This window comes from Sapajus apella, unplaced genomic scaffold (genome assembly GCF_009761245.1).
Source record: "Sapajus apella isolate SASKATOON/1434 unplaced genomic scaffold, GSC_monkey_1.0 scaffold68, whole genome shotgun sequence".
NCBI lineage: Eukaryota > Metazoa > Chordata > Mammalia > Primates > Cebidae > Sapajus > Sapajus apella.
In genome coordinates, this window is record NW_022437008.1 from 5,573,632 (window position 1) to 5,586,704 (window position 13,073).

General features: G+C 54.6%; 2 protein-coding genes across 4 annotated transcripts in view; both read right to left on the reverse strand.

Moving 5' to 3' along the window:
• Positions 1–2,838: 2,838 nt before the first annotated feature.
• Positions 2,839–5,726, reverse strand: ETV2 (ETS variant transcription factor 2). Its single transcript, XM_032249557.1, is given in 6 exon segments — positions 2,839–3,058; positions 3,342–3,454; positions 3,980–4,465; positions 4,694–4,835; positions 5,042–5,152; positions 5,155–5,726. Coding segments are annotated over 6 exon segments (1,191 nt in total). The 5' UTR covers positions 5,293–5,726; the 3' UTR covers positions 2,839–2,857.
• A 4,722-nt stretch (positions 5,727–10,448) lies between these two features.
• Positions 10,449–13,073, reverse strand: part of RBM42 (RNA binding motif protein 42) — a 9,803-nt gene continuing 7,178 nt past the window's right edge. For all 3 annotated transcript variants that reach the window (XM_032249511.1, XM_032249510.1, XM_032249509.1), the window contains 2 exons: positions 10,782–10,976; positions 10,449–10,692 (listed from right to left, as the gene is read on the reverse strand). In XM_032249511.1, coding sequence (XP_032105402.1) covers positions 10,580–10,692; positions 10,782–10,976 — 308 coding nt within the window. In that variant the 3' untranslated portion in view covers positions 10,449–10,579. The remainder of the gene's footprint in view (positions 10,693–10,781; positions 10,977–13,073) is intronic.

Here is a 13,073-nt window from a genome sequence, read left to right on the forward strand (position 1 = left end):
AAGAAAAAGTTTTTTATTGACAGGGTCTTCCTCTGTGGCCCAGGCTGGAGGGCAGTGGTGCGATCTCGGCTCACTGCAACCTCCGCCTCCCGGGTTCAAGCGATTCTCCCGCCTCAGCCTCCCGAATAGCTGGGACTACAGCTGCCCACCACCACGCTCGGCTAAGTTTTGTATTTTTTAGACGGGGTTTCACCACGTGGGTCCAGCTGGTCTCGAACTCCTGACCAGCCTGTCTCTTTTTTTATTGGTGTTGTTGCAGAAAGGTGATTTTATTCAGGCAGAGAAAAGAGAAAAAAGAAGAGAGAAAACTTCCATGAAGAGTGTGGAAGGGAAATCCAGGAGGGGAAAGAGAGCTCCCACTATGTGGGAGGGGATTCCAGACAGCTGGAAATCCCCAGCCTGTCTCAAAGGAAAAAAAATAAATATGTGCTGCTGCCACAGAATAGTCCTTGTCTCTGATCCTTCTCTCATACCCGATAGCTGACCTAGAAATCCTGTTGGTTTTTCCTGCAAGTATATCCATAATCTTCCTCCAGCCCACTTGGTTCAGGCCACCATCACCTTCAGACTGGACTATTGCAGTAGCACACTCCCTGGCCTCCTGGCTTCCAGCCGCCTTCAGCAATATGCCCAACCCACCAGAGGAATACTGGTCTGACTCTTAGTCTAAAGCCAATGTCCTCATGAATGATCTACACAATTTAGCCTGCCTGCCTTTCTTTCTTTCTTTCTTTCTTTCTTTTTCTTTCTTTCTTTTTCTTTCTTCCTTTCTTTCTCCTTCCTCTTCTTTCCTTTATTTTCTTTCTTTCTTTCTTTCTTTTTTTGGACTGAATCTCACTCTGTCGCCCAGACTGGAATGCAGTGGCACAATCTCGGCTCACTGCAACCTCCACCTCCCAGGTTCAAATGATTCTCCTGCCTCGGCGTCCCCAGTAACTGGGATTATAGGCATGCACCACCACACCCACCTAAGTTTTGTATTTTTAGTAGAGACAGGGATTTTCCATGTTGGGCAGGCTGGTCTTGAACACCTGAGCTCAGGTGATCCGCCCGCCTCGGCCTCCCAAAGTGCTGTGATTACAGGCGTGAACCACTGCACCCAGCCAGGCTGGTCTTGAACTCCTAATCTCAGGTGATGTGCCTGCCTCAGCCTCCCAAAGTGCTGGAATTACAGGCGTGAGCTACCGCGCCTGGCCAATTTGGCCCTTTTTTTTCTTTTTTAGAGGGGTGGGGATGGAGTTTTGCTCTTGTTGCCCAGGCTGGATTGCAGTGGTGCGATCTCGGCTCACCGCAACCTTCACCTCCCGAGTTCAAGTAGCTGGGATTACAGGCATGCACCACCAAGCCCGGCTAATTTTGTATTTTTAGTAGAGACAGGGTTTCTCGATGTTGGTCAGGCTAGTCTTGAACTTCGGACCTCAGGTGATCCACCTGCCTCGGCTTCCCAAAGTGCTGGGATTACAGGCGTGAGTGAGACTGTCTCAAAAAACAAACAAAACCCTGGATGGGTCCCCAGGAGCCCTGGAGACAAAGTCCAGGCTCCTCATCACGGGCCCACAGATCCTTTATGAATTGGTCCCTGTTGCTGATGTAGCCACATTTATTTATTTATTTATTTATTAACAGAGATGGGGGTCTCCCTATGTTGCTCAGGCTGGTCTGGAACTCCTGGCCTCAAGCCATTCTCCTGCTTCAGCCTACCAAAGTGCCAAGATTACAGGTGTGAGCCACTATGCCTGGCCCACATTGATAGTTTTTAGCAGTGGTGTGAGATCATCCACCTCTGGGCCTTTGCTCTTGTTCCTTCTGCCTGAAACATTCTTTGCCTACCTGACTTCTCAAATCAGCTGTCTCCTCCAGGAAGTCTCCTGCACCTTTCTCCTCCTGGGCTAGGCCAGGTCCTTCCTTGTGGCCTCCCTCAATCCCCTGGAGTCTTCTCATCCCAGCTCAAAACACTCTGGTGATGGGTGTGTCTTCCCACCCGACTGTGAGCTCCCTGAGGGGAGGGTCTGGGGCTGTCTTGGTCCCTCTGTATCCCCAGCATCGCCCACAGGATGACCACATAGCAGTCTGTCTTTAGGGACTCAATGACTCTCAGAATGGCATAGGCTGTCTTTAGAATGTAGGGCTGAGTTCTGTGTCCTCAGGCTTGGAGTGGGGAAAAGAGTGGGTGGTATTGGGGTGCAAGCACTAGATTTAATTCCTTGACCAACCCTAGCCCTGGGAGGACACAGAGTAAGCCGTTTTCGGAGTCTGAGTCTTCTCTTCAAGAGGACATAACAGACAGATATATTTTCATGGGCCTGATTCCTCTACAAGTTCCGACACAGGGCAGGCACACAGTAGGCCCTATGGGCTTTGGATTTAGTTTCTTTGCCTTTCCCATCACAGGGCGGGCACATGGCAGGCTCCCTAAAGGTCTGGGTCTCCTTTGGTCATTGCCCAGCACTGGAGGCAGGTGGTTCCTTACCCCAAAACTAAGGTCTGTGAAGACTGAGGAGCGAGTGAAGGCGGAGTCGAGAGGCGGGGCCTAAGGTGGCGGGCCCCTGGAAACTGACAGCGAGGAGCTGGGCTTAGGCACCTAGGGGCTTAAGAGACTTGGGACTGGTGGCCCGCACTGTAGAGTCTTCGGGGAGGAGAGGACTAAGACACTGCAGTCTTTTAGGGAGCAAGGATCCAGGCTCCTGGATTATGTGAGAGGAAAGAAATGAAGGCCTAGGCGCTTGGGTCTCCGACGTGGGGAGGCCAGATTCCAACATGTGGAGCTGCACACTTAGGCTCCCTAGCGGGTGTAGTCAGTGTCAGCGGGGAAGAACGCATCAGACGAGCACGCGCGACGAGGTTTGATCGGGAATTTTTATTGGGTCTCTGCTCTCTGTCCGCCCCCTGCACAGTCCGGATAGGCTAGGCTGGGCACTCGGCCCCCGAAGCGGTACGTGTACTTGCGCCCCCCGCTCTTGCGCACGATGTCGCGACGGTAGTAGTAGCGCAGGCCTCGGCTCAGCTTCTCGTAATTCATGCCAGGCTTTCTCTTGCGCTCGCCCCACAGCCGAGCCACCTAGGACAGAGGCCGGGCTCGGTAGGGGAGGGAAGGGGCGGGGCGGGCCTGGGGACGGCGGGCAGTGCAGACCTGGGGGAGGCCCCGCCGACTGGTGGAAACTGGGTTGGTAGTGGCGAGAGTCCAGGCGGGAGACTGGGTTTGAGAAGGGTTGGGCGGGCCACCGAGTGGGCCGGGGAGGGGCGGGGCCAAGGTCTAGGCAATTGAACCTAGCCCTTGGGGGTAGCTAAATTGAACTAGAGGAGACGGGGCAGGACTTGGCTGGGCAGGAGAGCTGCCCCACCTCTTTGGGGTCGCACAGCTGGAACTCGCGGCTGTTGCCTGTCCAACGGATGCAGCTGCTACGCGCCCCGTCGTGGAGCAGCTCCAGGAGGAACTGCCACAGCTGAATGGGACCTGCGAGGTGAAGGGAGGGGCACACTCAGTCTTCCCGGCCCTAGATCACACCCCTTTAAATATCTAGAGGTCCGAGTCCTCCCAACTCGGGACACAGGAGTCAGGATTCCCCCTTCTCTGGGATCCACGAGTTCAGATCCCTCTATATAGGAGACCCAACAGTCAGCCTTGGGGACTCAGGCGTCCAGGGCCCCAGTCAGAGATTTAGGAGTTTGGCTTCCCCATCTTGGAGACCCAGAGTCTGGGCCTTCATCACTTTCGTTTTATATAATCCAGGAGCCTGCGTCCTCATCCCCTTGGTCCCTAGAAGACTATAAGTCTCTCTTAACAAGACCTCGAAGGCTGTCTTAGTCCTCTTCTCCCCAAGGATCTGGGACTGCGGCCCACAGGCCCCTCCTCCCTCCAGTATCTATCCCTAAGCCCCGCCCCCCCGCTGTCAGTTTCCCGGGCCCCGCCCCCTTAGGTGCCTTGGTCCCCGCTCAAGGCTCCAGCCTCGCCATCTCCACCGTCTTCGCGGCGTCTCACCTCGGTGGTTAGTTTTGGAGCAACGAGCCAAACTGGCACGGTCCGACTGCGGGCTCGGTTCGGAAGAAGCGGTGAGAGCTGAGCTCTGGTACCCCTTCAAAGAAGTGGTGCCATCCGCAGGCAACCCCGGGTTCCAGGAGGTGGTACAGTCCGGGCCCGCGGGCCCGCCCCACGAAATGGTACAGTCCGTGCGCGGCTCCCCGCCGAGGTCACTGCCCCAGTAGGTGATGCCGTCGGGGCCCACAGAACAGTCCCAGCTGGGGGTACTCCCGGCGGCCTGGGCGCGCGACCACGAGGTGGCCCCTCCCGCCGTGGGGACACAATTCTGACCCGCGGCGCCTTCAGAGCAGGCGGCGGGGGCGGGGGCGGGGCCCGGGCCGGGAGGGGCGGGGCCCAGGGTCTGAGAGTAGCAGCTCCAAGAGTCCCACGCTGTGCACGCCTCGTCTGTCCAGTTCCCCGACCATGGAAGAGCCTGAGGGTCGGGTTCTGTGAGGAGTAACGGACCCCGAGTGAGGGGGGCCCAGGTGTCCCCTAAAAAATTCTAGGGCCCTAAGCTCTCAGCCCTGGCACTTGGGGCCCGGCCGTCCCGGATCCATGCCATGCCACCTTGAGGGCTCAGGTGTTCTCAGTCCTCAAAGATCAAGAGTCTACACCTCCAGCCCCGGTGCCTCGGAACCCCACTCCCCTCCTCCCACCGCCTTTCCCCACACTCACCCGCCCCCCATGGAACTTCTGGGTACAGTAACGCGGATCCCCAGTCCAGTTGTGGGAAGCCTGCCAGGGATGAGCTCGTACCTGAGTATAGGGAGGAGCGTGAGCAATGACAGAGACCCCTAACTACCCACCCTCTAGTCTGCTTGTCAGGGACTGGGAGTTATGACCCCCCCAGCCCTTATTTCAGCATCCCGCGCCCCCTTCTCCACCCTCAGGAGGTCAAGCACGCAGCCCCTCCCCGCCCAGCCCCAGGAGCCTAGGCACGCCCCCCTCCTCCGTTTGCCCTAGGAGCCCAGCCTCCTGCTTCTTTCCCAGCACTCAGGAGTCCCAGCCCGCAGCCACCTTTACAGCTCTGATCTGGAGCGCCAGATCAGAGACATAGAAGCCGAATTCGGCTCCTTCTGCAGGCGATAAGGGGTTAGGGTCAGCAGAGGCCCCACCTGGGCACCCTCCCCACACACACGTTGTGGCAGCCCCGGCAGCCTACCCAGCCCTGCCAGCTTGTTCCCCGGAGGCACTTCCTGGGGGGATGCCTCATCCCAGTTCCACAGGTCCATGGATGCTCCTTCTGAATGTTCTGGGTTAGGAAAAGTCCACATGGCAATGGGTGAGCTGGTGACACTTGGAGGCTCTGGAGTCTGGGCCCCAGCCCTGGCTTCCCTCAGAGCCAGGAGTCCAGGCCTCCGCTCCCTCCTTCCCCAGGAGCCTAGAATCTTGGTCCCGGGAGTGAGGGACCACAGCCCTCTCAGTCTCTCAGATCCAGGAGTCCAGGCCCCCGGCTTCTTGGGAGTCTATTCCCCCAGGTCCTTCCTAACCCAGACACCCAGGCATCCAGTCCTCAGTTCATGGCTCACCTCTGGCGGGTTCCTCTGCCCCTAGCCGGGGGTCTCAGCCCCATTTCATATCATGCACCCCCTCCCCCAAGGGCCTGGGCAAGGGGGAATTTTCCGAGACGTCAGAGCAGGGGTCGCAGCTAGGCTCAAGTTGCAAGGGCGGAGGCGGGGCCGAGGCCGAGCCGCGACCCCTGCCTCGAGGATGGGCGCTGGCCTCTGGGGCTGCCTTACTGCAGGGGTGGCGTGGGCTTGGACGGGGACTTGGGGAACAGCGGGCTAGGTGAGAGAGGGCGGGAGCTGGGAGATGTTTACAGGGCGATAGGGGCGGGGCGGGGGGCTTGGTGAACAGGTTCTCTGCCTCGGGGTCTTGATCCTGCGACATGGGGGAGTGAGGGAGGAGAGTCTGGGGTCATCTGGGCTGAGCTGGGCTTATCTACAACAGGAAGAGGGATTTCCGGCCAGATTCCCCCCACGCTCCCCAGCATCAGCTGACGTCACAATCGGCAGAGTGACTGCCGGGGGTGGAGTGGGAGTGAAGGCGGACCCAATCTCCCACCAGGCCGAGTAGGGGCTGCTTCTCAGGAGTGCCAATCATAACAATATTGACATCAACAATTTCAACAATAACAATAGTAGCAATAACAGCCAACATCAAATGAGGGTTCATTGTGTGACACCAACTATGCCATGTGCCTTCATTGAATCCTATGGGGGAAATGAAGGCAGGCATCTTTCCACTGCCCTTCTTCTCTAGACCCCGTGTCCTTCTGTGCTGTAATAGTTTGGGGCAATTGGGCAAATTGGAGTATGAACTGAATATGAAATATTATAGAATTATGTTCTTAGATGTGATAATGGTATTCAGGATGAAAGATATCGTTAGGAAATGAACTCAGAGATGAAATGTTATAACGGCTGTAACTTGCAGTTGGGTGCTGTGGTTTATGCCTGTAATCCCAAAACTTTGGGAGGCCAAGGCAGGTGGATCACCTGAGGTCAGGAGTTCGAGACCAGCCTGGCTAACATGGTGAAACCCTGTCTCTACTAAAAATACAAAAAATTAGCCAGGTGTGGTGGTGGCTAATCTACTTGGGAGGCTGAGGCAGGAGAATCGCTTGAACCCGGGAGGTGAAGGCTGCGGTGAGCCGAGATTGACACATTGCATTCCAGCCTGGGCAACAAGAGCAAAACTCTGTCTCAAAAAAAAAAAAATTGTTTATGTAAAATTAAATAACTGGGTATCCTATATTTTTATTTGCTAACTCTGCAACCCTTAACCCAGGTAACTTGGCTTCAGACTGTGCCCATCCTGCTGTATTTTTTTTTAAGAGACAGAGTTTCACTTTGTCACCCAGGCTGGGGTGCAGTGGCACAATCTTGGCTCACTGCAACATCTGCCTCTCAGGCTCAAGTGATTTTCCTGCCTCAGCCTCCCAAGTAGCTGGAATTACATGTGTCTACCACCATGCCCAGCTAATTTTTGTTTCCTCTGTGTGTGTGTGTTGAGAGGGAATCTCTCTGTTGCTCAGGCTGAAGTTCAGTGGCGCGATCTTGGCTCACTGCAACCTCAGCCTCCAGGGTTCAAGCGATTCTTCTGCCTTAGCCTTTAGAGTAGCTGGGATTACAGGCATAAGCCACCACATCCAGCTAATTTTTTGTATTTTTAGTAGAGACGGGGTTTCACCATCTTGGCCAGGCTGGTCTTGAGCTCCTGATCTCAGGTAATCCACCCGCCTTGGCCTCCCAAAGTGCTGAGATTACAGGCGTGAGCCATGATACCTGGCCTAATTTTTGTATTTTTAGTAGATATGGGGTTTTGCCATGTTGGCCAGGCTGGTCTCAAACTCCTAGCCTCAGGCTATCCACTTCCCTTAGCTTCCCTAAGTGCTGAAATTATAAGCATGAGCCATTGCGCCCAGCACATTCTGCTCTACTTTAATAAGTATATAATATTTACCATTAAAAGTAACTCTTGCAAATGGGCGTCTTCCAATCTTCACCCAGCTTTTTTTTTTTTTTTTTGAGACGGAGTTTCACTCTTGTTACCCAGGCTGGAGTGCAATGGCGCGATCTCGGCTCACCGCAACCTCCACCTCCCGGGTTCAGGCAATTCTCCTGCCTCAGCCTCCTGAGTAGCTGGGATTACAGGCACGCGCTACCATGCCCAGCTAATTTTTGTATTTTTGGTAGAGACGGGGTTTCACCATGTTGACCAGGATGGTCTCGATCTCTTGACCTCATGATCCACCCGCCTCGGCCTCCCACAGTGCTGGGATTACAGGCTTGAGCCACCGCGCCTGGCCTCACCCAGCTTCTTGATCATTAGCTACTTGCTGTTCTGGTGGGGGGGCACTGCTCCTCCTTCCATTTTGCAGAAAGTAAACTGGGCTCCACGAGGGAGTCCCTTTATCAGGGTCCCATGAGGTGGGAGTGGCACCGGGAATGGAAGCAGTGTGGGGTGAGCCACAGAGCTGGGGGATCACTGGTCCCTCTATCCATCTGGCATGGGGGCCTAAAGGAAGTCCTGGCCTCCCATCCTTGAAGCTGGCCTCTCATCTGTGTCTCTCCATGTATCTCTGCCCTTTCTTCAGATTGGCATCTCTAGAGCTGGGTCTACTGCCATGGGCCTGACTCCAGTGAGGCTTTGTCACCCAGTCTCTTCTGACATCTGTCCCTCCCCATCTGTCTTCGAGTGTTCCTATCTCACCTCCTCGTCTGTCTCCATCTGTCTCTTGGTTTTCTCCCCATCTCCCTTCCCACTGCGCAGTCTCTGATGGTTCTCATTTCTCTGCCTCTGAGCCTCCTGCTTATGGTTCCATCTCTGTCTGTCTGCTACATTCTCTCTGTCTGTCTCTCCCTGTCCTCAGGAAGACTCGTGTACATTTAAAAAAAAAAAAAAAAAGGAAGTGGGCTCCCAGCATTTTGGGAGGCTGAGGCATCCTGGCCAACATGGCGAAACCCCATCTCTACCAAATACAAAAAATTAGCCAGGCATGGTGGCACAGGCCTGTAGTCCCAGCTACTTGGGAGGCTGAGGCAGGTGAATCACTTGAACCTGGGAGGCAGAAGTTGCAGTGAACCGAGATCATGCCACTGCTCTCCGGCCTGGCAACAGAGCAAAACTCGGTCTCAGAAAAAGAGAGAAGGCCGGGTAAGGTGGTTCACGCCTATAATCCCAGCACTTTGGGAGGCTGAGGCGGGTGGATTACCTAAGGTCAGGAGTTGGAGACGAGGCTGGCTAACATGGTGGAACCCCGTCTCTTTAAAAAAAAAAGAAAAGAAAAACATTGAGCGGGTACTAGTAGATCCCTTACTGGATATATGTCACCTTGAAGCCTGGGCCTTTAGTGCACCCAAATAATGAGCAATGTACCCAACTGGCAATTGTCCAGCCTCCCCCACACTCACTCCCGAGTTTCGGAGTCTCCAGTGCCTGTTACTCCACTCTGCACGTCCACCCGTACCCACTGTTCTGCTCCCACTCGGAAGTGACAATCACATGCATTTGGAAGCCTCCTTTCTGGAGTCATCCTCTCTTCCTGTCTCCTCCCGTGCCTCTATGCCTGAACCCAGGAGGTGGGGAAGCAGAAGCAGGATCAGGGGTAGGGAAGGCTAGTGATGGGGGGAAGGGGCTTTGAGGATCCTGGGCTGGGTGGTCTGGCCCAGATGGCAGGGGGCTAAAGGGCACTTCCTGCCAGGGAGGGAGGCCCTCACCCTCTGACCAGACTGGAAAATGTGACGTCAGAGAGGAGGCAGTAAGGCAGGAAGACAGGAACAGGAGAAATTCGACACCTCTCCAGGGGGATCTCCGTCCCTGAGAGGCCTCGGTATTGTCCATCCAACTTATGCCCCAGTCTTGCCCAACCTGCCCCTCCTAATGGAGGGTTCTGATGACTGTGTCCCTAGGAGACGCTTCTCTCCTCCCCATACTCAAACCCTGCCATCTCCCTCCTTTGGCCTGCTCCCTGCCCCAGCCTCCTTCCACAGTGGTGGCTGCAGGGCTCCTTCTACAGTGCACATCTGTGCTGCCAGGACCTTGCTGCTGCTTGAATCTTCTCAGCTTTTTGGGGCTAGCTGCTCCCTTCAGGATAAAGTTTAAGCTCTACAGCCTGGCATTCAAGGCCCTGCACAGATACCTCTTCACACAGGCAGAGGCCAGCTTGGAGCTGGGAAAAGGGGGACAGATCCCAAGTCTCTGTGGGTCTCTCCTCTTTCGTTTTCCAGCTCCAAGGGAAAGAACAGAGACCGACAGGGATACAGAAGCTTAGGGACAAGAAACGGAGTGGCAACCACAGAGACAGTGAGATACAGAGGTGTCCACTGAGACTCATGGCGCAGTGAACTGGCTGGCACAGCAGGGTGGAGAAGCTGGAAAACCCCACAAGAGACTTAGGGGTGGCCAGTTCCTTCAGGAAGGGTCCCCTCACCCACAGGTCAGCCCTCTGGTGCCCCCATCCTGCCCTGACCACTCTGGGCCCTCACTGTCAGGGCACTGGGCCTATTTTCTGCCACTGGACCTTGAACTCTAAGGGTGGAGGGCCCAGGACTTTCAGTTACCATCGTGTCCCCAAGAACTGTCCAGAACCTCGGTGAGAGTCTGCTGGATGGAAGAGGGCCGAGAAGCCTGTGAGTTCCAGAAGGGTAGGGCCTAGAAGATCCCCTACCTTGGTGCTGAGAACATAGGAAGTAGCCAGGACACAGGTCTGGGCCTCAGCTTGTTTTCACCCTTGCCATCCGCCCCCATTTTCTCCTCTGGACTAGTCGGCACTTAGCATGTGTGGAAGAGGTTTGAAGAGGGAATGGGACCGCAGGAAGGGCTCAGAGGTGCCCGCCTGGGTAAACTCTCCAGGCTCCCTGCCACTTCCAGGTGTGGGGAAGCCAAGCCCTGCTCCCCACAGCGTGCTTCCACACCCAGCCAGGGGTGGAAATGAACGTAAATTTATTGAAACTGGTTTTGGGGTGGGGGGTGGGTGGATAGCTGGGGGGTTTCCAAAGAGAACTGAGGAAGGAGCTAGCGCCCGGCCAGGTGGGAGCGGGTGCCCAGCCACAGACCCTATCTCAGGCCCAGCTTCTTCTTTTCCTTCTGCTTCTTGCGGACCACGTCCAGGTTCCGGTCCTTCCACATGCTCTTGCGAAGCTTGATGGGGCGTGAGCCCACATACTTCCCTGTGGGGACAGAGGGTTCAAGGCAGGCTCGGGTCAGGCTTAGGCCAATGCCTGCCGCACCCAATTTCCCCAGGAGCAGCCTCACCCACCATTCATCTCACGCATGGCGCGCACGTAGTCACTGGGGTCCTTGAAGCTGACGAAGCCGTAGCCCTTGGTCTTGCCTGTGCGCTTGTCACGGATCACCTTGGCCTTAAGGAAGGATGGGAAGCGGCTGAAGGCGCGTGCCAAGATGTCATCGTTCACCTCATTGCCCAGATCCCCACAGAAGATCCGGAAGTCATCTAGGGGTGGGGGGAGGGGACGACGTCAGAGGATGCAGAGGCCTTGCCTGATGTCTACCTTGTCTGAATGACCCCACCTTTTCAGAGGCATCCAGTCTCTGCCTAGAGACCTCTTAGTAATAATGGCCAACACCTACTGACCCTGTGCCAGGAGCTCGGCTGAGCACCTGGAGGGAAGTTTCCATTTCTGGCACTCCCAATGATGCTTTTACACTGAGGCACAGAAAGGTCAAGTCACTGCCCAAAGTGACACAAGCAGGAAGTGGCAGAGCTGGGAAAAGAAGCACCTGGCTTGAGTCCTTACTTTTAACCTTGAATTGCACTGCCCTCCCCACCCCAGGGCCACCTCACTCATTCCCGTGGTAACACTGCTAACTCTGCCCCAGACCTGGCCTTTCCTCTGAGCCTTGGTGTCCCCTGGTCCCCTGACACCCACTGGCTGACCATCATGGCACCTCAGGAACACGGACTTCATCTTTCCTCAGCCCTGCTTCCCCTGTAGATCCCGCCCTAAATCCCCCTTGAGACCTGGACATACTGCCAGCTCCTCTGCCATGACTGCACCCAGCTGACATTCTCACGCTGCCTCTGGGTTGGGCCTGTGCCTCTGCTGAACATGCTCCGTCCCAATGAATCCCTGTCCCCACAAGGCGGGGGATGAGGAAGATGAGGCTTAAAAGGCTAAGTGGGCCAAGCGCAGTGGCTCACGCCTGTGATCCCAGCACTTTGGGAGGCCAAGACAGGTGGAATCACTTGAGGTCAAGAGTTTAAGACCTGCCTGACCAACATGGTGAAACCTCATCTCTACTAAAAAAGAAAATAGAAAAATTAGATGGGTGTGGTGGTGAGTGCCTGTAATCCCAGCTACTCGGGAGGCTGAGGTGGGAGAATTGCTTAAACCCAGGAGGCGGAGGTTGCCGTGAGCCAAGATTGCACCACTGTACTCTAGCCTGGGCAACAGTGTGAGACTGTCTCAAAAAACAAACAAAAAAGGCTAAGTGACTTGCCCAAGGTCACAAAGCTAGTGTTTTCTCTGGGCCAGGTAGATGTTCCAAGGAGAGAAGACAGAAGTCAAACACTGAGGCAGGAGGGGGTCCATCTCCTTCTTCAGCCATTGCTGTGGCTGCCCCATGGCTTCTGTGGTGATTTGGGACATTCTAAGCACATGTTAGGCCACGCCAGGAGCAAAGAACCGGACAAACTCAGAAGATGGGACCTTGTACACGACAACTGCCCTGGACACTTCCAAAAACATATATAAAACAAAGAGGTAGGAAAGCGACTGTTCTTAAGATATAATCGAGGGACATAAAATTGCATGCATCCTGATTCAGGACAAAAACATGAATAGCTCTAACAGAGTTTTAGGATGCCTAAGAAAATATGCATATAAACCGAATATAAGATACTGCAGAATTAGTTAATTTTCTTAGAGATGATAACGGTAGTACGATATGAAAAAAATATCTCCTTTCTTTTTTTGAGATGGAGTCTTGCTCTGTTGCACAGGCTGGAGTGTAGTGTAGTGATCATGGCTCACTACAAACTCCACCTCCTGGGTTCAGGTGATTCTCCTGTCTCAGCCTCCCAAGTAGCTGGGATGACAGGCACCTGCCACACCACCTGGCTATTATTTATTTAGTTATTTTTTTTGAGGCAGAGTTTTGTTCTTGTTGCCCATGCTGGAGTGCAATGGCACGATCTTGGCTCACCGCAATCTCTACCTCCCAGGTTCAAGGGATTATCCTGCCTCAGCCTCCTGAGTAGATGGGACTATAGGCATGTACCACCATGCCCAGCTAATTTTGTACTTTTAGTAGAGATGCAGTTTCTTCATGTTGGTCAGGCTGGTCTCAAACTCCCATCTCAGTGATCTGCCTGCCTTGGCCTCCAAAGTGCTGGGATGACAGGCGGGAGCCACTGCGCCTAACCAATTTTTTTGTATTTTTAGTAGAGACTGGGTTTCATCATGTTGTCTAGGCTGGTCTCAAATTCCTGACCTCAAGTGATCCACCTGCCTCGGCCTCCCAAAGTGCTGGGGTTACAGGTATGAGCCACTGTGCCTGGCCAAAATGTCTCTTTTTTTTTTTTTTTTTT